Genomic DNA, 26,055 nt, shown 5'->3' with positions numbered 1-26,055 from the left:
GATTTTGGTACATGTAGACTTTTAAAACATTTTAGAAGTGAATTTGGCTTATTTTATTCCTCTGTGAATATCATTAGTCCCTGCTAACCTGGTTGCATGAGCCCCCTATACAAGGGTACTTCAAAAAGTTCATGGAAAGATTAATATTATCTTTCAATTCTGTTTTTCCATGAACTTTTTGAAATACTGACATATTATATGAGCAGATACTTCAATAAAATGAACACATATAAAAAGAACAAACAGGATACTATGGCTAGACAATACCAAGAAACCAAACCCTAAGTAGTTTTAGTTTATATGTGGTAGCACAGGGATTCATCTTTCATAAAATTTGAAGAGCCATAAGATTCTTCCCAACTATAACGTGCTATACATTCAGATCAACAACAAGGCAGATTTTGAGGTGCAGTGCAAACAGGAACTGATAAGAGGAATCAAAGTTTTTGATATTTTATATTCATATATTTAGCAACCATTTATCTTCACATTATATATATTTGGAGTTCCATCATAGTATTTTTGAATAGTTGCTTAACATTTATGGCAGTGGCAGAACTGGTAAATTTAGGGAAATCCCAAGTCTTATGAATTCTGCTTTCTAAAAATTTTACCTTTATGAAATAACTGCACATTTCTTTATCCCTCTCTCATCTCTAGCCATTATTATCTTTTGCCCAGACTCCTGCAGTAGCCTATTGATTGATCCCCATCCTCTTACAGTCTGATTTCTCTAGTCAGGTCTTCACAACAACAGCAGGGTAGAGTTCTCAAAGGCAAACCTAATTCTGTCACTCTACTGCTTATAAACATGTCATAGCTTTCCGTTGCCTCTTGGATAAAATGTACGTTATTTAACAGGCTTACCTCTTGTGTATTCTCTGTGTCTTTCCAGCCACTTTTTCTTCTAATTCTTTGATCAAGCAATGTATCCCTTACTTTCTTTCCTTTACTTGTGATTCCTGATGCCTGCGCCCCATTCCATCTCCTCATTCCTTTTCTCTCCTCCAAACTCACCAGAGTGTAACTATTCGTCATTCTTCAAACTTCACCTGACCTCCATGACTGAATTAGGGCCCTATTATGTACTCCCATGGCAACATGTATTTTTCATCCATAAGAATCCTCATAATTTTCTGTTATTATTTAATGGTCTGTCTTCTAGTTAAAATTAGAATTTCTATGAGATCGGGTATGGTCCTATGTTTTGTGACCCTAGCAAATGCTTGCCTCATATTAAGTCATATTAGTTTTCTATGCTGTATCACAAATTACTTCAAATTTAGTGGATGAAAACAATACATACATTTATTATCTTATAGTTTCTGGGGCCAGGAGTCTGGGCACAGCTTAGCTGAGATCTCTGCAAGGCTGCATTCAAGGTATTAGCCAGGGCTGAGTTCTCACCTGGAGACTTGTCTGAGTAAGGATCTGCTTTCAGGCTCACACAGGTTGTTAGCAGAATTCATTCCTCAAGGCTGTAAAACTGAGGGCTCCAGCTGCTGGTTTGCTGTTGGCTGGAAGGTACCCACAGCTCCTTGCCTAGTAGACCAGCTAATCTGGCCACTTAATTCTTCAAAGCCATCAAGGGAGAGTCTCTACAGCATGTCTGCTAGCAAAACAGAGTCATATAATATACTGTAACCATCTGGCATCCCATCACAGTTGCCATATTCTGCTGGTTACAAGCAAGTTCCATATCCCTCCTGCACACAAGGGGTGGGGATTATACAAGGGCATGACCAGCAGGAGGCAAGGATCATGGGAGCCACTTTAACTTCTGTCCACCATGATAGGTGCTTGAAAATTTTTGTCGAGTGACTGAAAGTAAATCATAGATGATTTTAACTCTAATTCCAGGAACAGTTACAGAAAAAAAATCACCTTTTAAAAATGTATTCACTATCTTTTCTATAAAAATAAAATCTAAATATAAAGAAACCCTATGACCTAAAACACTAACAACTTTATAACTTAACTTTACACAGTTATAATTAATATTGCAGATTATATTTGGTTTTGCTTCTTTCATTTAACATCTGATTTTTCCAATATGTGTAATAATGTATTCATTGTATAAAAAGTAATATGGTTTTTCTATTTAGTTGGTATATTTTATTTTGAGGTGGTCTTTGGCAAGATATGTATGTAATAAAGCTATTAAACTGGAAAGAGAAAATTAAATCTATGAAATAAGATGTTTGTATCTATACTACATTCTACCCAAGGATGTAAAGGAATTTGCAAAACATATAAAATAGGAAGGGGGAGGAGAGTAAATGTGTTGACAATCAAGACTAATATAGTTATTGTAATGGATGATTAGATTTAGCTCTGACCAGTCTGGAAACCATAAAAAAAAATGGAATCATATCAATTCTTCAGGAAAATTTTATTTCTAATACTGAATTCTACCTGCAAATGTTTCTTAATGATCATTATATATAGAAATTGAACATTTTTAAGTAAAATGTCTTTAATTGGAAATGCAAAATACTTTGACTCAAAAATTCCCTCAACTATTTATCTTTAAGAAAGTGGCAAAGTATCACAGAAACATCTAACTTATAAATGTGTTTCTCTACAGAGCTAAACTAATGAAGTATACATATTTGGCTTTCTAGAGATTTAGTTGATGCAGGGCTAAAACTCAGACTACTTAGAGAATGAATTGCATATCTTTTATACCTAAGGTGACCATATAGTTTATCATTCAAAACAGAGTGCTTTTTAAAGGATGGGAGGGCAATATTAATAATTAGGCTGAGACACCTATAGGTATAACCACTGAGGCTTTCCTCAAGGCCCACGATTCAAATTTGATCAGTGCTTTTCATGTTGGATAAAGGGACAACTGTCCCCTGGGTGCAGTTTCTCTTTCATTTTCACTTTCTTTCTTACCCTTCCAATTCAGAGTCCAGACGCAAAACGTGGTAGGGCCATAAAGATGGGACATGTCTCAGCAAAATGCTTGGAGTCAGTGGCCTGGGAGCTTGGATTCTTGGGTGGGGACCCTTACCCCTGAGGTGCTGGGGATGGGCTCTGAGGGTCTCTCCCTGCTTTCTGCTTTTCTTTCCTCATGGCCAAGCCATGGCAGAGGAGGACATCTGGGTGTGTGGAGGTGCAAGAATACCGGGATGCAAGGACCCCTTCCTGCCAGGCAGAGATCATCCTATTTAAACCAATTAAACATATTTAAACCAGAGGTTTTTGATTACGAGCACATACGTATGTGTAAAACCATGAATACATATATATGCATTTATTTAACCTTAAAGATATCTTACGTAACCTTATTATACTTTATGTAACCTTAAAGATACAAATGTACACATACTGCCATGCTTATACTTGTAGAAACACATTCGTATAACCAAAATAAAAATTTCATGAAATAGTATTAATCGTTTTTTTTGTTTGTTTGTTTTGTTTTGTCCTTTTTTGTGACTGGGCTCAGCCAGTGAGCGCACCGGCCATCCCTATATAGGATCCGAACCCGCAGCAAGAGCGCCACTGCGCTCCCAGCGCTGTACTGTCCCTAGTGAGCCACAGGGTTGGCCCGAAATAGTATTAATCTTTAAACTCATGCTATATACACTGATTTCTAATCCTTTCTCTTTCCTTTCCAAAAGAATGCTGTTATGACTCCCTAAATGCGTGGTTTGAAAAAAAAAATTCTGCTTTAAACCATCTTTATCAAGTGCCAATTGCCAACCGACATTTTGACAGAAGTCCCCTGAAGCGTTCCCTGTGTGTAGCATAATGTATGGCACATGGTGGACGTTTACTATTTGTTACATGCACAAATACATTAGTGCATGATTATCTCTAGCTCTAAATTAAATTTTATTTGTGAAAGCCTAAAGCATAGCAATTCTCTGTCATTCATTAAAGGAAGATCTCAATGTTCCAGAAATCAGATGTATGGGTAGACATGCTAATATTCTTCCAATTTAGGAACGTGTTCTACATTCTAACCCTGAGGAAGGCCCTCATCTCCTTTTAGAATGTCCTCACACGGTACAACGGCATATATACATCTACCATCAATGGATTAGCTATCTGTCCATCATTTAGACATTTAGTTTGCTTCCAGGTTTTTTTTGTTTTTTGCTGTTGTTATTGTTTCTTTGTTTGTGTTGACAACAAATACAGAAATTGTTTTTTTCTTTATAACAGGTAAGTTTCCTTTTTCCTTCTAAATAACTTCCTTAATACCTTCCCAAGAGTGGAACAACTAAGTTCAACAGCCCGGCTAGTTTTAGCAAGTTGGTATGTTTTGCTAGAGTGCTCCCCAGAAAGAGTGAACTAATTTGGTATGCCATCAATACTATATAAATGTACTTACTGCCTGAAACCTGCCAATATTTGATTCAATAATTTTTAGATACTTACCATTTTATTAATTTAATAACTATTTTCAATTATTTAATTACACCATGTAGTATCTTTCCTAAGTATTTGTTTCATGGTCGCATTTCTTCCTTAGCTTTCAGTACGTATTCTTATCACAGTGGGACAAGAACTGGTAATTTTATAGTACTTCGGCTGGAAAGAAAAGTGCATATTTGACATCTCATTAAGACATTTTCTTTGGATCAGGCTTTGTTAGATCAAGGGCCAATAAATAGTGCTTAAATAAATCTTCTGTAAAATTATGCTGTGTATGAGTTATTGAGAATTATTTAGTTTCTTTTATTTTTTTTGAAATTCCTTTTTATTCTTATTTTTTTCTAGGCTCGGGAATTACAAGCTCGAGTACTAAAACGTGTTCAGATAGAACAGCCAGATGCAGTTCCCGCACAGAAACATTTAGCAGCTGAAATTTGTGCAGAGATTGCAAAACATTCTGTTGCTCAGCGAGACTATGAAAAAGCAATTAAGTTTTATAGAGAGGCTCTGGTTCATTGTGAAACAGATAATAAGGTCAGTACTTTTATAAAATTTTAAGCGCCTTTTATTCCAGATGTCATCCAATTTCCCCAAATGTAAAATTCTTACCAGCTTATTTCTAAAAAAGATGTGAAAAGAAATGTACCAAAAATATAAGTTAAAAAAAAAATACTGTTTTTAAAAAACTTTAAAAATATTTACATGATGCCTTAGATTAAGAATATTAGAGTTTAAAAATTATCATGGAACAAGTAATATAAAGCAAATTTGCAAGCTCTTTGTTCTTAATATTCATCTATGTTTTAATAATCACTTTAAAACAATTTCTCTATCACAAATAAACATCTGGACTGAGATGATTCAATTCGATTTACTGAAGAGCTATACTATACACCTCTGTATTTCATTTGCTGTCTTAGTCCTGGGAATGCAAGAATGACTAGACCAAATTTATGACCTCAAGTGGCACAGTGTGAGAATAGATGTAAAGATACTTTTGGTGTAGTAAGATATAATTATACACATATTTATATATGTTATTATACATATTATACATATATATGTAATTATATACAATTATAAACTAATATATGTACTTATAAACTTATGTAAACTTACATATGGACATAGCTAGTTATATAAACTGTCATTACTCCATGAAGATTTGAGATCTGGATAGATGATTAATTTTTTAAAAATACTCCAATAAATGGCTAAATACTTAAATTTATGCACTCAGAACAAAAGACAATCATATCCATACTCTAAAATGTAAAAGTTAAGGTTGAACAATTTTATTAATATAATTCTTTCAGATGTAAGGCAAAAACAACCTTTAGTAAGGCGCACAACTGAGTGGGTACCTTTTTCAGTGTTGGCTAATGGAGTTGAAATCCTAATTTGAAATCTGAAGCATACTTTAGAGATTGTCTGCTTGAAACTTTTTATTTTGCAAATGGGAAAGCAGTGTTAGAGAGGAAAAAAGGCACTTGAGTTGGCCCCATCATGGAGGAGATGGAATCAGAATCCCAGTGTTCTGATTTTAAGACCAGTGTTCTTTTCACAGTGCCTTATGCTGCTCTACTTTTCAAGTAAGTTACCACCTGTTTTTCTATTTTTTTCCAGTATAGGAGAAATAGAGATGGCATGCCTATAGTTTTCCTTGCCTATTATGCTTGGCATTTTTATTGCAATAACATCTGATTAACTAAACTTTAATCTGTGTTCAGACATTTTCTTCATTCACTTTTTATTCCAAAACTAGTAGTGACTAATCTTGCCTTTTGCTCTATAGATAATGTTGGAACTGGCACGATTATACCTGGCACAAGATGACCCTGATGCCTGCCTGCAGCACTGTGCACTACTTCTCCAGAGTGACCAGGATAATGAAGCTGCCACCATGGTTAGCCAAGAGACTTTAGTGGAATATTCAAATTTTACCCCATAGACCGAATATTAGATGGTAACACATGGCTCATGTTGGCTTTTGGAAGAAGTAACATATTTCTAACATTAGTACATTTTACTAATAAAGACCAAGAATCATTAATGTTTTATTTATAAGAATGATGATAAATTTTGGTCAGGCCTTTACTTGCCCTTTGGGGTCTAGTCAGTTTTGCTTTATGCCTAAGGGGATGCTCAGTCAGGTGAAGTGCATGTGGTAAAGCAGTAATTTGCTGAAAACTAACTTTCAGGTACTTACTTAGACATGCTGGACTAACTTAAGAGTTTCAGTGGAACTTTTCAAGTTACAGGGAAAAACTTCATGTATCATTTTAAGAGAGTCTGTTTAAATAGAATTTTGCTTTTCTTTCTCATTTTCATTTGCGTTGAAGTATTTATTAGCTTTTCAAACAGCTATATGGATGACATTTTGTGAGGTTCATTCAAAGTTATTATAAATAACTAAAAAGAAATAGAAGAAATTTCCCTTTTAAAACACATAATAAGGGCCGGCCCGGTGGTGCACTACTACAGCGCGCCGCTTGGGAGCGCAGCGGCGCTCCCGCTGAGGGTTCGGATCCCACATACAGACCTGCCGCTCACTGGCTGAGCGAGGTGCGGGCGCAACACCGAGGGTTGCAATCCCATTGCCGGTCCTGGTGCGGTACGGGCACAACACTGAGGGTTGCGATCCATTGCCGGTCACAAAAAAAGACAAAAAGGAAAAAAATAAAATAAAATAAAACACATAATAAGACAATCTCAGTAGATAGTGCTCATTTTAAATTCCTTTGAAATATTTATGATGTAAGGTTTTTGTTTTTTGTTTTTTGTTTTATTTCTTCTCATTGTCATTTTAGCCAAGTTCAGTGAGGCATCATTTCTACAATAGCAGGTGGACTGTGCAACGTCCTTTAAATTTCTGTTTTTAAGACAACAACTCAAAAAATATTTTTTGCTAAACACTTGAACAAAGCAATCTATTTCACATCCTTGATTATCTTAGGCTGGTCTCCAAGCCATTCCGCTCAAGGTTTACTTGAACTTTAAATGACTCCCTTTTATAAAACTGTGCCCCTCCTCACGTTTTTCATATGTATTTTAATATTGTTAAATCTTGATGAGAAGAATATGCTTTACAAAATATATGGCAGTATTTTTAGTACCAATGTTTATCTTTATAGATGATGGCTGATCTCATGTTCAGAAAACAGGACTATGAACAAGCGGTATTTCATTTACAACAGCTTTTAGAACGCAAACCAGGTAAATACCCACAGATTATATATTTTTAATGCAGTCAGTGCTGTTTCTCCTTCCTCCTGTTTTTAGCTGTTAGGCTCTTGGAAAACCTTGGTGGAGCATGACTCTGCTTATTCCACACTTGGGCTTGAGTAGCTGAAATGGCTGTAAGGAAAAGGTAACACTGTTGACTGGTCTCACTTTAAATTATGACCACAAACCTCAAGTGGGCCTTCAGGAGCTGCCTGGCAGTCCTCCCCTGTTTCTCTAATGAATTCACTCACTCCAATGACTTTTCACATTTACTCTTGTCTCCTCAAACCTCCAACACCCTTTCCCCCTTTCTTACCCTCAGCTAAAATCCTTGCCACCTGCTTCACTAAGAAAACACAAGAAACTGGAAGAGAACTTCTCTATCCCCTTTCACCGAAATCTATGCACCCCCCACCCAGCCTTTGTCCTCCCAGATCTGTGACCCCATCTGTTGCCAGTTTCTCCCTGTGAGCACTGGTACCACCCCTCACCTACCAAAGGGCTTTCCCTCTGCAGTTCTCTCTCTCTCGCATCATCATGGTTTTCCCAATCAGCATGCAGCCATCGCTGTGACATCTCCCCACTTGAAATCAATCAGTCAATTAAAACCAGCTCTTAACTGCCACCCCCTTTCAGTTATCGCTCCCTTCCTCTGTTCTTCTTTACAGCAAATTTCCCCCAAAGAATTTGGAAACAACGCTGGCTTCACTTTATACCCTCTACTCCTAAGCTCCAGAGAAGTCACTTCTGCCTGGTGGCCGGTGACCTCCGTGCTGCCAGTTCTCAGTTCTCTGCTTATTTGACTGGTCATCATGTGTGGCACAGTTTACCCCCCTCCATCATCGAAGACTTACTTCACTTTGTCTCCGAGATGGTAGACTCACTTGGTTTTTCTTCTCCCAGTTGTCCACTCTGTTTCAGTCTCCTTCATTAGAGCTCGCTTCTCTTTATGACCTTTAAATATCAGAACACTAGGCCTCAGTTCCCAAACCTCTTCTCTTTTCATATGTTCACTCCCTAGGTGGCTTCATCCAGGCCCATGGCTTTAAATCCCATGTATGTGCTGATGTGTCCCAAACATATGTCTCCAGCCCAGGCTCATCTCCACCTCTGCCTGTTTGCATTCCCACTCAGATGTCCTCAAACTTAACGTGTCCAAGTGGAACACTTGATCTTTCTCTTCTCTGTAAATGTACTCCACCTCCCATTCTCATCTCAGCAAACAGCGTCACCGCTCATTTCCTCATACCCCAAACCTCACAGTTAGCTTTGTCATGTCTCTCTCTCATACACCAGAGCCAGTTCGTCAGTAAATCCTTCTTAGTGCCAACTTCACAATATAATGAGAATCTCATCACTTTTTACCACCTCTACTGCTACTAGCCTGGTCTAAGCCACCATCATCTTTCACAGAGATATCACATCCTCATAACTCATCTCTTCTGTTCCATGCCTCCAACTAGTTTAGAAATGCTTTCAGCTGAAAGTAGCGCAGAACCCTCCCCCAACCAAAATTCTAGCCTAAATGTTGTCTTTCTGCTGAACACAGTGCCACATTGAATAGAATCAGAATCCTGATAGTAAAGAAGAAAAGGACAGTGGAAATTAGGGAAGTGACAGCCCAAGCAGATACTACCTTGAGACTTAAGTTGTTGTTCTCACTTCCTGGAATATGCTCCTCCCAAATTTTAATAAGGCTACTGCTTTGTTTTCATTCAGTTCTTTGCTCCAGTATTGCTTCTTCCTTAGAGAGCCCTTTCCCAGCTCTCCCATAGCAAAGAACACCTCTTATTGCTCTTTATCCTTTTATCCTGTTTTCTGTTTATCTGTTGGGTTTTGAGGGGATTGGTTTTTTGTTGTTGGTTTGTTTTTTGTCTAGCATTTGTGAAACAAAACAAAAGAAAAACTATAAATCCTAGAATGGAAGCATCAGGTGGCCAGGAACTTTGTCTCGACTACTGCATTCCCAGAATTTAGAACAGTATCTGATCAAGTTGGTACTCAGTAAATATTGGAGGGAAGGAAGAGTGTGGGGAGGAAGGGAAGGGAAGCAGGGAGGTAGGGAGAGGGAAGAGGAAAGGAAGGGGGACTTTTCAAACTAAACATGACTTTATGTTACTTAACTGTGTTAACTAAAGTTTGAAATGGCAGGGTAAGTCCTAGAGTAGTAATCACATAAGATTTCTGATTGCTGTGCTGTATGGACTTACTCTGAAAGATGCAGACAGAGTACTCCGAATAAAGAAAACCACCATTTTAATATGGGTGTGTTACGGGATTCAGGTCTGGCTGCCTGCCCCCTTGAGAAGGAAAGAAAAAAACCTCAGAAGTCAAGTGGTTGGTGTTAGAAAAGCAGATGTATTCAGCTGAAGGAGATAGTAGGCTATCCCATCTCAAAGATTTACATTTACTGAGGGGTTTTTAAAGGAAGAGTTGAGGGAATGGAATGTGGGAGGTGGAAAGCAGGAGAGCAGGAGATGTGAGTTACGAGGGGTCCATTTCTACGGGTCAGGTACAAGGTCTTGCCAAGGCCTCATCTGGTTTCTGTTCTCATCTTCGCTGTTATCTCAGGACCCTGCAAGATTTTGATTTGCGCCGTTGTACTTGGCTGGTGCCCAAGGTCAGCTTCAGTCATTTGGCCTTGATCACTTCTCAAAACTCTATAAGTCTCAAAGAAAGAACTATTAGCTTTGCAAAGTACTAATTAGCTTCTCGGCCTTGTTTTCCTACTTAGTGAGCAAGATAAGAAAGTCAGGGGATGGGAAGAAAGAGTGGAAAGAAAAAACCTGTCCTTTTTAAAGTCTTCCCCTCTCCATAGCCCAGGCAGGTTTAGGTCCCAACATGGCTTCAGTCCTGCTCACTCCAACAGGTAGATAACATGGTATCCTTTATACTGCTCAGCGGCTCCTATGGGAAACCCCCCTGATTCCCCAGGCAGTTAGGAATTCTGTGCTTTTTAATCCATAGGACTGCATTCCTCCCTTATCACATCATACTAATTGTTTTGGTGTCTTACCACTACCCATCAATAAAGGTGGACCAGCTAAGTATTTTCAGAGTGTAATACATTTAAGTTTTTAATGGATTTTATAAGTGTAGAAATTTGCCTTCTGTCATATTTCATGGTTAACCAAAAGACAAATAAATGTAATTCAATCTTTCAGTGATAACTATAACTTGAACTAATAACTAATACATTTTTCTAATATTGTAAGGTGAGAATTATTTAAGAAACTGGTCTCCCAATATTAACTTTAGATAATAGTGATATCATTTATCATACACATTAGCAGTATCATGCAAAAAATTTTGGCCCAGAAATTTTAACCTTTAGATTTGTGCTTAACCAATATAGCTTCCAGATTCTGTGGCTTTATTATGTGGTAGTCATCCTATTTCTTATTAAAACTTTTGGAAGTATAAATGTTCTATAACATATAGAGTTTATAAATTTGTTTCATGCCTTTATTTTATTTGATTTCCATAGCAATGAGGGTCAACATTATAATTGTATTTTAAGAAAATAAGTAATCTTAGACTCAGAGAATTTGAGTAATATACTTGAATTCACATAGCTGAAGGACAAGAACCATAGTCTTATCATGCTGTACTTTTTAGGAATTTCAAAAAGCAGGAAAAACAAAATCTGTAGACTCAAGATTATGTGTTCAAGGGAAGGCAAATATTGATATTGTCAACCTGGATTATTTTGAAATCATATAATATAGTAGATGCAAAGCCTCCAGGCGTTCTTTTTTTAAATAATATTTTTTATTGTTGTAAAACATGCACAACAAAATTTGTCCTCTTAACCAATTTTAAGTGTATAGTTCAGTGCCATTAAGTACATTCACATTGTCATGTAAGCCATCACCATTATCTATCTCTAGAACTGTCACTTTATGTTGCTTCACCCCCCACGGATTTGTCACCCCACTTCCCCTGGGTGACCAAGACGCTAAGGATTACTCAAAGCCCATCTCTTCTGAGCAGTGAGAGACCCCAAAGTGGTTAATCTTCCCGGGACCCTCCAGTGAGAGGCATCCCTTCCTTGGGAAATTAACCCCAAATTTGGGTTCTCTTCCTGCATTTATTTTCCAGACCGGGAAGTTACAGAAAGAGAACATAGGTGGGGTTATAGTTTAACCGTATAGGCTGGTAACTTTCAGTGAAACAAGCCAGATGACATTCCAGTAAGGCTATCAACAAAAGCTTGGTCTTAGCAAACATTCCTTCTTACAGCAATTTCTCAGTACCTTTACATATCAATCAGTAACTAATTTGTCCTTGAGCCAGCAACCTTGCTGTGCCACAAATCTTTATCTTATATCAGAGACTTCATAGCCTGAGGAAAATTTCCAGTCCTCTGTAAGGTCAATATTTGAAACTGCAAGGCTTTGGAAAACCAGGCCCTGTGAAGTACATTTGCTTTAAGAATATTCCACATAGAAGTATATCTCTGGAGAGATAAGGTTTATCATTCACAACTGTAAATCTGTACACCAACTCCTTATTTTCCCCTCCCTGTACCGACTGGCAACCACCATTCTATCTCTATGAATCTGGCTACTCTAGGTACTTCATGTGAGTGATATCACACAGCACTTGTCCTTTTGTGTCTGTCTTATTTCACTTAGTGCTGTATAATGTTTTCAGAGTTCATCCATATTGTAGTATATCAGAATTTTCTTTCTTTTTAAGACTGAACAATATTCCACTGTACGTATATACCACATTTGTTTATCCATTTGCCTGTTGATGGACACTTGACTTGTTTATACTTTTTGGCTCTTGTCAGTGATGCTGCTATGAACATTGGTATACAAATACCTGTTTGAGTTCCTGCTTTCAGTATTTTTGGGTTTATACCCAGAAGTGGTTGCTGGGTCATATGGTATCTTCTCTTTTCTTCGAAAATAGAATCAAGGATAAATTGCATTAAAATGGGGTTTTTTTGTTGTTGTGTGTATATTTTAATTCTAGGAATTCACCCTAAGAAAGTGATCAGCATAGCTTATATCAGGATTTTTAAAAATTCTCTGCTTTGAATCCTGTACTAACTAAAACTTGAGAGCCCAAACACCTAAAAATCACAACTATAGAGAAATGAATAAAATGTGAACCATTAATAAAATAGACTGTTATGTAGCCATTAAAATCATGTTTTTGAAAACCATTTAATGTAAGTTGGGAAATGTTTACTATATAATGTTGAATCAAAATCAAATTCCCAAGTGTGATTCCAATTTTGTATATATGTAAGCAAAGAATAATTTTGTATAAATGTAAATTTAAATATTTATGGGTTGGTGTTTACTTATAAATATATGAAAGGAAGCACACTAAAATGTGGTAATCTCTATCTGGTGGGAATATGAGTGATTTTTATCCTCTTTATACTTCTCTGCATTTTTTCTTTTTTCTAAAGTATCCATGCATTATTTTTACAGTCCTAAAAAATATTTATCAAATCACTCCCAAAGTTTAGTATGTTAGTAATAAGAAAGAACTGGATAGGTATGGGAGAAGAAGGCTTTGTAGGAACCTGCCAGGAAATTATACCTGAGACCAAAGAACTGGATTACTGTAATTCTTTTTCCTTAGATGAACATAAAATAGAACCAAAATACTGGGTCTAATATAAGGGTACTTTAAAAAGTTCATGGAAAGATTCGTATTATCTTTTAATTCTATTTTTCCATGAACTTTTTGAAGTAACCTCGTATGTTAGGGTTATACTATGACAAACTAGTATCTGGTGTGTTCGATTCATACACTTATTAAAGAAAGTCTGAAGTAATTTCTAATTGCCCACCCCAAACATTATTGTCAAAATATCATGTTCTCACCCCCTTCCCAGATATAGTAAGTGGGAAAGGGGGTCTCAAAGATAAACAGTGACTTGCCCTGTGCATTCAAATCAGTCCTTAATTTTATAGTTAATGAGTCTGGATTACCTAGGGAGATACTGTTTCTAGAAGGTTTTGGTGCCAGGTAAGCTACAACAAATGTGCATTTTCCTAGATTTGTCTGTTTGTAACCTTATCTCACTGTGAATAGTCCAGCCCAACCTTTATCATTCAATAGATCATCCAATTGGCCATATATCTCTTTAGGGACTTACAGCCCCTGAGGCATCCTTCACACATATTTAAATTGTAATTCACTTTAAGTAAATTATACTTTAACAAAGTAGGATCATAACCATCCACACAAAAGATATAAAGTGTTCTCCATACCTGAAGTATTATTTGTTTCTAGATAATTATATGACATTATCACGTTTGATTGATCTCCTAAGAAGATGTGGAAAACTTGAGGACGTTCCGAGATTTTTCTTAATGGCTGAGAAACGTAATTCCAGAGCAAAATTTGAGCCAGGATTTCAATACTGTAAAGGATTATATCTCTGGTAAATCTATTGGCAAATAAACCCTACAAGTAGTATTTTTTCTCATTGTAGATAAAGTAAACTTTTCTTTGTAGTCAACAATATCTACATTTTAAAATATCTTAGTAGTTTTATCTACCAGATTATAAACTAGTATAAATTTTGTTGTTAATGATTAAAATAAATACATTTTTTTTAACATCTAACAAGGTATACTGGAGAACCAAATGATGCCCTTCGACATTTTAATAAGGCTCGGAAAGACAGTGACTGGGGCCAAAATGCCCTTTATAATATGATAGAAATCTGTTTGAATCCAGATAATGAAACTATTGGAGGTGAAGTATTTGAAAACCTGGATGGAGACCTGGGGTGAGTAGTATTTGATTCATTAGCCTTTTTTCTAAAAAAAAACAAAAAAAAAACCACTTATCGGGGATAATAAGCAGTGATACCTTACAAGTGAGAACTAAGTTCTAGGATAGCAAAAATGAAAGGTCAGATGAATAAATCAGAGCTAAAATAACTATTTTCTGAAGCAGGCATGAAATGCTTTCAGGAGGTTTCCAAAATCAGAATAGACATGTTATGAAGACACTCCCCTAATTACTCTGTAGAAAATAAATTGTAGAATTTGACAATTATGGCAAAAATTGTCTATATAATAATAGTAACTGTTTAACAAATGGTAGTTATGTGCCACATCTGTGCTCTATACTTTATATACACAATCTCATTTACTCCCTACAGCAGTATTGTGAAATAAGCTCATGGTCAACTTGTTAATGTGATAGTTAATAATGACAGAGGCAAGGATGGAACCAAGTCTACCTGGCCTCAAAGCTCCTGTTGTTAGTCACTTTGACATGCTGCTGGTGAATGGTTATATTTCTCTCCACCTGCATTTGTTGCTTGTCCTCGCCTCAGAACTCGTCAAGGCATGGAGGTAAAGGGAATGTAAGAGGGAGTTTCTGCCTTTAGGATCGTGTACTTTACCTGGGAGGCAAGAACAATACCTCAAACCAATCTGCAACAACATAGAAATGGGTGTCAATGAATATGAAGTATTGTAGGAGTTCATAAAAGTCATACCAGTGCAAAGGACTCAGAGGAAGATGCATGGAGGAGTAGGAGAAAATTAGAACTAGATTGCTGAGAAGTTTCAGTTACAGATCCCATTCACCAGCAATAAACCACAGTGACTAACAACAGGAGCTTTGAAGCCAGGTAGAACTTGGTTTGGTTCTTGCCTCTATCATTATTAACTATCACATTAACAAGTCGACTGTGAGCTTATTTCACAATACTGTTGTAGGGAGTAAATGAGATAGTGCATGTAAGGTATAGAGTGCAGGTGTGGCATATAACTACCATTTGTTCAGTAGTTACTATTATTATAGAGACAATTTCTGCCATAGTTGTCAAATTCTACAATTTATCTTATTTTCTATGAAGAAATTAGGCTTGGATTACAGAGACCATTGGAAGTTTTAGAGCAGGGGAGTGGTGTGTTTATGTTTGTTTTAGAAAGGTTAAGGTAACACACTGTTATGCAGCTATAACTATCCAAGTGGAGATCTTCAGAAAGCAGTTGAAAATACAAAACTAGAACTCAGAAGGGAGGTGACAGGTGAAGATACAGATTTAGGAGACATCTGCACAAAGTGGATAGTTGGAACTCCATGAATGGCCTCTTTAGGAGTAGAATGTAGCAACAAGTCTGAGAACTAAATTTTGGGCATGCTAACATGAAGGGGTCTGGAGGAGGCTGGGAGGTCAGAAAAGGGCTATCAGTGTAGTAGAAAGAGAACTGAAGCTGTACAATGTTACAGAAGCCAAAAGAGAGGAGAAGGTAGCCAACGGTGTGACATGTTTTACGTAAGTTAAAAAGCCTGAGAAAAAGACCAATTTCCTTTACTAATTGCTATACATATATATGTTTGTATATATGTATATGTGTATGTATATAAAAATAGGAAAATTGCTATTAAATATTCAAGTTGGTATTGTACTTGAAATTTACAACCTTTTTATTTTTCTTTTGGCATCTAGTCAGTACAGGGATCACACCCTGGACCTTGGTGTTATTGGCACCACATTCTAACCAAGTGAGCTAATTGGCCAGTCCCAAATTTAGAACCTTGTGACACACACAATTTCTTTTCTGAGAGTCTGATAGGCAACATAGTGAGGAAAATAGAGTAGATTTCATACATCTGACAAACTTGAATTCAAATCCCAGGTTTACTATTTATTAGCTGTGTGAACTTTGATAAATTACTTCACTTGTTTGAGCCTAAATTTTTTCATATGTAAAATGGATTCAACATAGATTGAATGAAATAATACAATGCTTGGCCCTTTTCTGTCCTTGGTTTCTTCTTTTTTTGTTTGTTGTACCTTCCGAGTAGATAAACCATTTGAAAATTTTATGATTCTACTTCTATTCTAATTTTATATTAGCTGAAATGAACACATCTACCACACATAGATATATTCCTATTTTTGTCTTCATTCTAGAGTAAATGAATGTTTAATGGTATTTTACTGAGGCTATATTAATTTTGTTTAAAAAAATACATTATAACTATGCTTCACTTTGTATTAGAAGAGAATGACATTCTTCATAAAGGATTACTTTTAAATGAATGACAACAAAAGAAACCAGTGTACCCTAAAGCTCTGATTCTAATCTCATTGAACTTTATGCCATGTAATAGACATAATTGATTTATTTTTAATTGTATACAGTAATTCAACTGAGAAGCAAGAGTCTGTGCAATTAGCAGTGAGAACAGCAGAAAAACTCCTTAAAGAACTAAAACCTCAGACTATTCAGGGTCACATACAGCTTCGCATAATGGAAAACTATTGCCTAATGGCTACCAAACAGAAATCTACTGTTGAGCAAGCATTGAATACCTTCACTGAAATAGCAACATCTGAGGTTAGTAGATTTTCTTTTTCAACTTTGTTGTTACCTTTCCTCGGTAGCATAGAAATATGTATTTTGTGAAGACTGACTTAATTACTTTTTAAAAAAATTAGATACACAGTTTGGCGTAATTTTATAAAATGAACCTTTGTTTCCAGAGGAGACACTGTTACTGTTTTGATCTGTTGTCAACATGTTTATCTCTTCTGGAATGGTGAATTCTAGAGAAATGGTATTTTTCAAAAAGGGCATAAATTAATTTTTTTTTTTTTTTTTTTTTTCCTTTTTGTCTTTTTTTTTGTGACCGGCAACGGGATCGCAACCCTCGGTGTTGCGCCCGTGCCTCGCTCAGCCAGTGAGCCGCCGGTCTGTATGTGGGATCCGAACCCTCGGCGGGAGCGCCACTGCGCTCCCAAGCGGTGCACTGTAGCAGTGCGCCACCAGGCCGGCCACGCATAAATTAATTCTTAAGGAAATGACTTTATCCTATGGAGAATTTCTATGTTGAAGATGTAGCCTAGGTTAACATGCTAAGTGAAAACAAACACCTGGATGCCTTAATAGCTTACTTTTCACCCTTGTGAACCTAGAGTTTTTTCTAGGGCTAAATAAGGTCTATACTGACAACTTACAATTCAGTCATGAAGATAATGATGGTATTCTTTAGCAACACTGAAATAAATCCCTGCAATCTTTTTATTATTATTTTATTATTATTATTCCAACAGGATCAAAAACTTTCTTCTCTACTTACCCCATTCAAATCTACTTCCTTCCTCAGTCTTTGTGTGTTCTATTTTTCCTTCCCTCACACAGCACTCTATTTCTTCAAATGCTTGATAGTAAGAAAGGAATTTTAGGTACCCACCCCATTAACAGGTAGTTCTAAGCATACTTATTGGATTTCATGTTCATTCTTCCACTCAACAATGCTGTAAGCCACCAAAAACTCATAATTTTGTGTGTCTCAGAGGAAATACAGAACTTTGCTGTTTTCCTGTGGTTCAGAGGTCACAGTGATAGTAGTAAACTACCCCATACCCTCTATGGTGACCCTTCTCCCTCGATCTTTCAGAACCTTGGAGGAGAGTTAGATGTCAAGAGTTTGGGAGACTTACAACTCTTATGTGGTTTGGGTACAAGTATCCTACATGGTAGCTTTGTTACCACCGTAGGCCACCCTTGGAACACAACAGCAAGGTTACATCAGCTGCAGTAACCCCCTAAGGCAGAGCCCTTCTGTGCACATTGCAGTAATATTCTCAAGGGTCATGATCTGATGAGTTGGTTTTGTGCAACAGATGGATGGCAGCCGCTGGATGAAGGGAGAGCAGAAATAGGACAATCATGTAAGTCTAAGAAAATCTGTAAAAATATGATGAAGCACAATTCAAGCAAGGTGTCATAGCTACTGAATGTTGTGAAATGGTGTTCTATCATGTAACAATGAGAGTTTGTTTTGAGTAAATCCATTATTCCTACTGTGAGGTTTAAGAGAGAGAAAAGCCAAAAGCAGTGAATGCCATTACAGCTATTTCCTAGAAAGACTTGCCAGTTTCTGTGTTGATGAGAGTACATTATATTTTATCATCTTTACATATGTGATCAGTAATATACTACCCTCAAATCTGCTTACTGACCGTATTATCTAAATGATAATGATGTATGAGCTGAAGTTTCATAAACACTGAATTTTATCTCACATTTTTTTTCTTTTAACTCATAGGCTACGTATATTCAATATTAATGACTAATCACTAAGCACCCAGTGGGTGCTAAGCACAGTGGTAATCACAAAGATAAATACTGTATTTATCAAACTTTTTTCAAGTTTCTCATAGTCTACAGAAGATAAGACAAGCACACTGACTACTACAATGACTGTAATACAAAGCAAAATATCCTAGAGTTGCAACTAAAAGTGCTGTAGGAGAAAGTTGGGGGACCCTTTTGTGAAGAAGGTATGATTTAAGAAGATCCAGAATAAATTGCTTTTTCATAGGCAGAGATAGAGAAAGTATATTCTAGGTGAAGGGAAAAATATGAGCAACAGCAGGGAGGCAGAAGAGCATGAAGTATATTCACAACCCTGTGTTCACAGACAACACTGTGTGTCATTCAGAGGGGTTGAGAAAGGTGGTATGTGACAGGACGTCACGGAGGACATGGTGGAAGATACATGGAGCCCAAGCTAAAGTCTCCACTTGCTTTCGTAGCATCACCCTGATCCATAAAATTGTGATGTTCGTAATATAGCTATATTGTCTGCATCTGAATCTTGTCCTTTGCCGTCTAAAGTTGTTGCCATTTAGACTGACTGAGAGTGAGAGAAAGAAGCTGACTGAAGTTCTTAGGATGTCTACACCAGAAAAAGACATCATAGCCCAACAGAGCTGGGATTAGAACTCAGGCTTGCAGTTTTAGAAACTATTCTCCATTTCACTGAGGAGAGATCAAGCTGTGACGAACTGATTCATACTAATCAGACTCGCGGTGTGTAGTTTTAAATCAGAGAGCTTATTTATAAGCGTGTAGTGTGGGATGTTCTCGTGCACGTGAGTAGGTGTGGAATGTTTATACAGGACCTCTATCTTCCTTGGCCGTCCTAGGAGCTGGCTGACAAACACAGAGCAGGCATCTATCTTCTCTCCTCTCCTGTCCCACCTGGGGAGGGGGATTGGAGGGGGAGCCCAATAATTGATAGCATCGCATACATGTCTTCAAAATCTACTACCAGTTGGTTGGATTTTACACCCAAATGGAACCCTTTTGCCATTCATTACCTAGGGGAACTAATTACATATCCGAAGTTTGTTGGTAGACATAGAATTAAAGCCAAGGAAGTTTCATATTCCTAAAAGCTGTTTTCATCAAGCCCTAATGAGTTGCCCTTCTCTAATCCAGCATACTTTCTGACTTCCAACCACAAACAGTGTTGGACATTAAACATTTTACTACTCTACTCTGCTTTTGCGATACTCCTTATTAGTTACCCAAGTTTGCTATCTTACAGTGAACTATTTTTGTAGTCATGATATTGCAATTTCTAAGTCACAGTTTCTCACTCTTTATTTGTATTTTAAGCTGAGGTCTTCCTCTTTTTAAAAGTGTCAGTCCCTCTTTTGAAATTTAAGAAGTACCCTAGCTTAGTCAAGGGCATACACATTATTGCTTATGTAAGTTAGTTTCTGGATATATCACTAATGGCCTCCATTTCATACCAATTGTATTAGCTTGTTGGTTTCACGGAGTGACATTTTCTGACTTTGAACTCTATCTAAAAGAATATCGTGCTTTATAGACTCTATGTGGAAGCTTCAGCCTCTAAATCCAAAAGCATATTTTATGGCATGAGTTTATTTCATATAATTTCCAAATGATTAACTACATGCCTTATTTATGACATTTCATTGGTCAAACTTCATTGAGAGAAAAGGTTTTTGAAAAAAATGAGAAAGAAGGAAAAAAGAATAATAGAAGTCAATATGGATAAGGACTATCATTTGGTAAATCATTCTGTTATTCCTGTTTGACAGGTGAAAGAACTAAGGAGACAAAATGTTAAATCTGAAATACAAACTGCTAAATAAGGATTAGCCTGAAATAGAATTTTATTTATTGTGTTTCCATACAAAACTAGAACAGCTAGTTAATCCCATTAAAGATGGAGTCATGCTGTTAGAATTGTGTGGTTATGACAAATGCATAGTTATTGAATTAGCTTGACTATACAGTGCCTGACCAAGTTTCTTCACGGTACCTTGGGGTTGACTGATGTGTTAAATAATGAGCACAGTCACAGTTATCTGTGATGAAGTGAGAAACAATCCACAGACCAGTTCTTATATTATGTAGCATTTGCTGCTTCCCACGTGTTTTTCTTTTAAACAGAGGACACTTCTGTTTGTGTACCTGGTGGCCTGAAGTTTTGTTTTTTTGCAGAAGGATCATGTTCCAGCACTTTTGGGAATGGCAACAGCGTATATGATCTTGAAACAGACTCCAAGAGCCAGAAACCAGCTGAAGCGGATTGCAAAAATGAATTGGAATCCTATAGATGCTGAGGAGTTTGAGAAGAGTTGGCTGCTACTTGCCGATATTTATATTCAATCTGCAAAATATGACATTGCAGAGGAACTATTAAAACGGTGCCTACGTCATAATAGAGTAGGTGATTGAAGAGTGAAAAATAATTGTTAATCTTTGTTGCATAAGCTTTCCATAATAGGTTATTTAAGTGTTGGTCCGTTTCAAAGAATTCCTGTGTGTCCTATAAAAATTAATGTTTATTCTTACCAAAATCAGTCAAGAAACATTAATAATAAGAAAGAAGCCATTTGCCCTTGAAAGTAAAAAGAGATTTATGCAATTTCAAGTTTCAGCTGTGGTGATGCCCTACTTACAGAAAGTGTTTTCTGAATGTCAAGCGTTTGCCTGTGATTATCCTTCTTATCCCAGAATTAATGAAAATTGCAGAAGAACATTAATTGCGGACTTCTGTCCCTCCTGTCAAGAAATGCTCTTGATGAATTTACTGCAGCTGCGTGTCCTTTCCTCATTAGAATTTGCTATGCATAATATATTTTGTGGAGGAAAGTCTTTTTAATTTTTAATTTGTTTAATAAAAAGTTCTTATCTTTAGGTATAAAACTGAAAATCTTAAAGTCCTTAGAATTTAAGGCTTTTTACTAACATTTGAGTGTTTAATTATAAAAAAGACGTTGCATTATAACAGTTTTCTCAAGTTAAGATTTATGTTATTTGTTGAAAAATAATTGTTTTCGACTTAGAAACTTGAGGATATTTATCTTCACAGATCCATATCAATTACTTCAAAATCTTAGTCACAGTAAATTGTTTTATGATTATTGTCTTCGAGAAAATTTAGATTACAAAATGGGTCATTTATTTTTTAAAGAGGAATTATGATTATCTAGTACAATTAAGATACTTTCTTAGGAACTTAAAAACCTAAAACATCCACCCACTTATCAATTTATAGAGTATTCTAAATTGATCAGTTATATCGATTTTAAGTTAAATTGGCCTTGAAAAACAGAATAATCATTAATAGGATTTGAAGATCTAAACTGCTGAGTAGTTGACCCTTATATGCCTAGTGTAGGATTATGCAAGATTACTTGGGAATTCAGGTTTTGATGCAGACAGCATTTCAGTTTCCCTGAACACTGAGAGCAATACATTGCACGGTAGAACAATGACAGCTACTTTAGAGACTTTGTTTGGCCCTGCTGGTTAGGCATGTTCACATTGGAAGCATGAGATTCAGGAGCTAAAGCTTAGGAGCCTTGAATTATATAATTAAAAAATGGAAATCATCCAGATCTGGGGCAGGAAATGTACAAGATGACACCAGACCATCTTGTTATACCAGATGGCAAGGAAGCTATCAAGGATGATTAAAGTCAAGGACTTAGGAGCCAACTTGAAGACACTCCCAGGAGCCAATGTTGGGACACTTTAAGTATCAATAAGAATGATCCTGCAGTAGATTGAAACATTAAATATGTTTAATCCATGACTTCACAAAGATTCAAAAAAGAAAAAAAAAACTTCATCCGTCACCACTGCAGTTTGCATTACTATTATTTCTAAAGCTGGCAAATAAAGGAAAAGAATGAAGCATTTATCCTTCCTTTTCTATACAAACTATAATATTGGGTAACCAAATACTAGATAAGATGTTTGTCATTACAGACATTTTCTAGATAATAAATGAAGAAAGACTAATAGAATATCACCATTTTTCAACCCTGATGAATTTATGAATGGGTATAACATCACAAAAAGAGGGAGAATAAGACATTCTGTGCCTCCTGATGGGAGAACATAACACACCATCTATGACAGGACAGGAGCTGGGGGCAGACAAGTGAAACACTCAATAATCAAGAAAAATAATAATTTAATGCAGTAATTATTTTTAAAATTAAATGAAAAAATCAAAACATCAAAATGTTAAATAGGCAGGATCTGACTATGCTGTGCCAGCCATGTTGGAGCCAGAATGAAAAGGGAAAATATGCATCCCTGTATTTGTGTTTTTATGTATATTTTTAATGGGTAATGGTTTTAATGAAAATATTATTGATGAATTTTTTTCCATTAAGGTGAAGAAAGTAAAATTATAATAAGTTTGGCTTAGATGTAAATAAGATATTCAAACTTAAAGTAATGTTGTAAGTTTTATATACCTACTTTTCAGTTCTTCAGTATTTTTAACTAATATTCTGGAAGAAAATTTCAGTTAAAAAAATATAAAAACATGTATGTAGGGTTGTGCATTTTTTCTTTTGCCTCAGGCTCCATTATGGCTTGTCATAGCACTGATATATGAAGTAGATTCACCTTCTCACCCCAAATCAAAATCAAACCCAAACTTCTAGACCTAATTACAATTTCCAGGAAATATCAGTGATATAGGCATATTTTATATAAACAACAGAAAATGATATTGAGACAATTTGAAATTTGAATAACGACTGGATATTTGGTGATATTAACGAGTTGTTACATTTTAGGTGTGATAAATTGTGATTATGTTTAAAGAAAGTTCTTATCTTTTAGAGAGGTATACTGACATATTTATGGATAAAATGATACAACATCTGAGGATTTTTTTTCTGATAATATGGAAGGACAAGTGTGTGGGGTGGAGGTGAAACAGTATTAGACATGAGTTACTTGTTGAAGATAAGTTATGGTTTCATGGAGTTTATCATACTGTTATCTCTGTATTTGTTTTGAAATTATTTATAGTGTACATGTGTATACATAAAATACACATGTTCTGATATGTATTTATGAATCTGTAAAAGAAATAAACCCTGATTCTGTGGGTTTGGGATGGAGACTTGGCATTAGAATCATTTAAGTTCTGTAAATAATTTTATTGCATAGCCAAGATTGAAAGCCATTGTTTATGTGCCATTTAAATGGGTTACTATGATTGATCTCTAGTCATAAACATCCTATAAAATCTTAGTGGTATCAAGTTTAGTCTATTGATACATCTTCCATTTTTCTTTAGTCTTGCTGCAAAGCTTATGAATATATGGGATATATTATGGAAAAAGAGCAAGCATATACAGATGCTGCCTTAAACTATGAGATGGCATGGAAACATGGCAATCAGACAAATCCAGCAATAGGTGAGTTTAGCAAATTAAACACTAGGTTTTTGCAAGAAACTTATGTTTTATTTGCAAATCTTTATTTGAATGCATTTGTTTCTTTTCAGAGCAAAATATACATTAAGTGCCAACTTCCATTGTCAATCTTTCTGAAAAGATAATAAATTATATATTCATAATACTATAAATAATTAGCTACTAATAGTTAAGTATAACTTCCTGAGGTCCAAACTTACCCTCAGTCACCTCAGAGAACATCTAGTCTAATCCTGCCCCTTTCTCTCTCTCCAGCCCTCTGCTTTTTCAAAAATGGTAACGCTGTGGGGAAAAATGTTCCATTGTTAGTTACATTAGGAAAACTTTGCATTAAATCAAGTTATCCAGGTTTCTTTACTACAGAATTTCTCAAAGCCTTTAACCACTAATGTGTATTGTGATGGGTATTACAAGGGTCCGTGTTTCCCACAATTATTTGACCATGGGACGTGATTTTCTTTCTCTTGATCATCTAGAAACATCATACAGTTCCAGTGTTTTGTAGACTGTTAGTTTGAGGAATGCTGATCTACAGCATGCCTGACAGATAGGTGGCATCTGAAGTAGACCTAGTGACTAACCTCGCCCCTCATTGTGAGGACCTCGTCTCCATGCTCTTCTTCTCTTTCTTTATACTGAGCTGAAATATGCTGCATTGACACCGCCCAGGTCTGTTCTCTGGAGCAACCCACAGAGCCCTTTCCCTCTTACAGATAACGGCCCTCTGATTTCAAATCCCTGTTATGTCTCTCCTAAGCTTCTCTTCTTACTGTGCTCCATAACTTGTCCATTCTTCTTAAGACTTGGATTCCAGTCTTTCACCCTTCTTGCTGCTGTCTCCTGAAAGCTCTAAAATAGTGTTTCCCACAGTGTGCTTTGGGACACTTGGTGAAATTTTAATAGTTATTTATTAAATTTAATAAAGGGGGGGCGTGTTGAGCATGAAAGGGTTGGACTCCTTGGCCAAACAAGTTTGGAAAATGCTGTTGCATTTGCTCGTGTCCTTTCTGGTCCGTTGTGCCATAAATGAATAAGTTCTCACGTATGATTTGGCTAATTGTAGGTATATTGGATGTAATTTTTTTCTTTTGATCAGGCATTTTCTATTTGTTAATTCAGCCTCAGATGACTTCAGTCTTTTTAGCAGCTGTATCACACCATGGACAGCCAGATGGGTCATCTCCATAGCCACTGCCATCAGTTCAGATCCTCCTTCACCTTGTATTACTCTGAGTTCTGTTATTTTACTAGACTTGTATAAAGCGCAGAAACTAATGATTGTTGTAGTAATTTACATTCTCAGACATTAAACCTCATACAGAATAAAGTCAGGTTGTAGAAATGAAAATTCCTTAAATATCCTAAAAATATATATAATTTTGACACTTTATTTCACAGGGAGAATGCATTTAGCAGTTAAATTGTGTACATATTCTGTTACTTGGGAGACTTCAACATATACCTCAGAAACATTGCAGGTTTGGTTCCAGACCATCACAACAAAGCGACTATTGCAATAAAACAATTGTCACAATAAAGCAAATATCACAATAAAGCAAGTCACACAAACATTTTGATTTCCCAGTGCATATAAAAGTTATGTTTACACTATACTGTGGTCTATTAAGTGTGCATAGCAATGTCTAAAAAAGAAGTGTACATACCTTAATTAAAAAATACTTTATTGCTAACAAATGTTGGAAAAATGGTGCTGATAGACTTGCTTGATACAGGGTTGCCACAAACCTTCAGTTTTTTAAAAATGTGGTATCTACAAAGTGCAATAAAGCAAAGCACAATAAAACAAGGTGTACCTGGGGGCCGGCCCGGTGGCGCACTGGAGAGTGTGCCGCTTGGGAGCACGGTGGCGCTCCCGCCGAGGGTTCGGATCCCATGTGGAGACCGGTTCCCGCTCACTGGCT

At 36.3% G+C, this 26,055-nt stretch overlaps 1 protein-coding gene across 5 annotated transcripts in view; it reads left to right on the top strand.

The window, feature by feature from the left end:
- The window catches only part of TTC21B (tetratricopeptide repeat domain 21B), a 102,989-nt gene that overhangs the window by 57,980 nt on the left and 18,954 nt on the right, over positions 1-26,055 (top strand). For 2 of the 5 annotated variants that reach the window (XM_008585344.1, XM_008585141.1), the window contains exons 20-27: positions 4,738-4,926; positions 6,188-6,298; positions 7,527-7,608; positions 13,879-14,029; positions 14,219-14,380; positions 16,760-16,955; positions 20,886-21,110; positions 23,995-24,115. In XM_008585344.1, the coding sequence (XP_008583566.1) occupies positions 4,738-4,926; positions 6,188-6,298; positions 7,527-7,608; positions 13,879-14,029; positions 14,219-14,380; positions 16,760-16,955; positions 20,886-21,110; positions 23,995-24,115 (1,237 nt within the window). Of the gene's footprint in view, positions 1-4,737; positions 4,927-6,187; positions 6,299-7,526; positions 7,609-13,878; positions 14,030-14,218; positions 14,381-16,759; positions 16,956-20,885; positions 21,111-23,994; positions 24,116-25,229; positions 25,461-25,531; positions 25,932-26,055 lie in introns of those variants that run through there. The other 3 variants (XM_008585199.1, XM_008585078.1, XM_008585272.1) reach the window with 3 other exon arrangements.

This window comes from Galeopterus variegatus, unplaced genomic scaffold, assembly GCF_000696425.1.
Source record: "Galeopterus variegatus unplaced genomic scaffold, G_variegatus-3.0.2 Scaffold9, whole genome shotgun sequence".
Lineage (NCBI taxonomy): Eukaryota > Metazoa > Chordata > Mammalia > Dermoptera > Cynocephalidae > Galeopterus > Galeopterus variegatus.
This window is presented reverse-complemented; position numbering and strand designations above follow the sequence as displayed.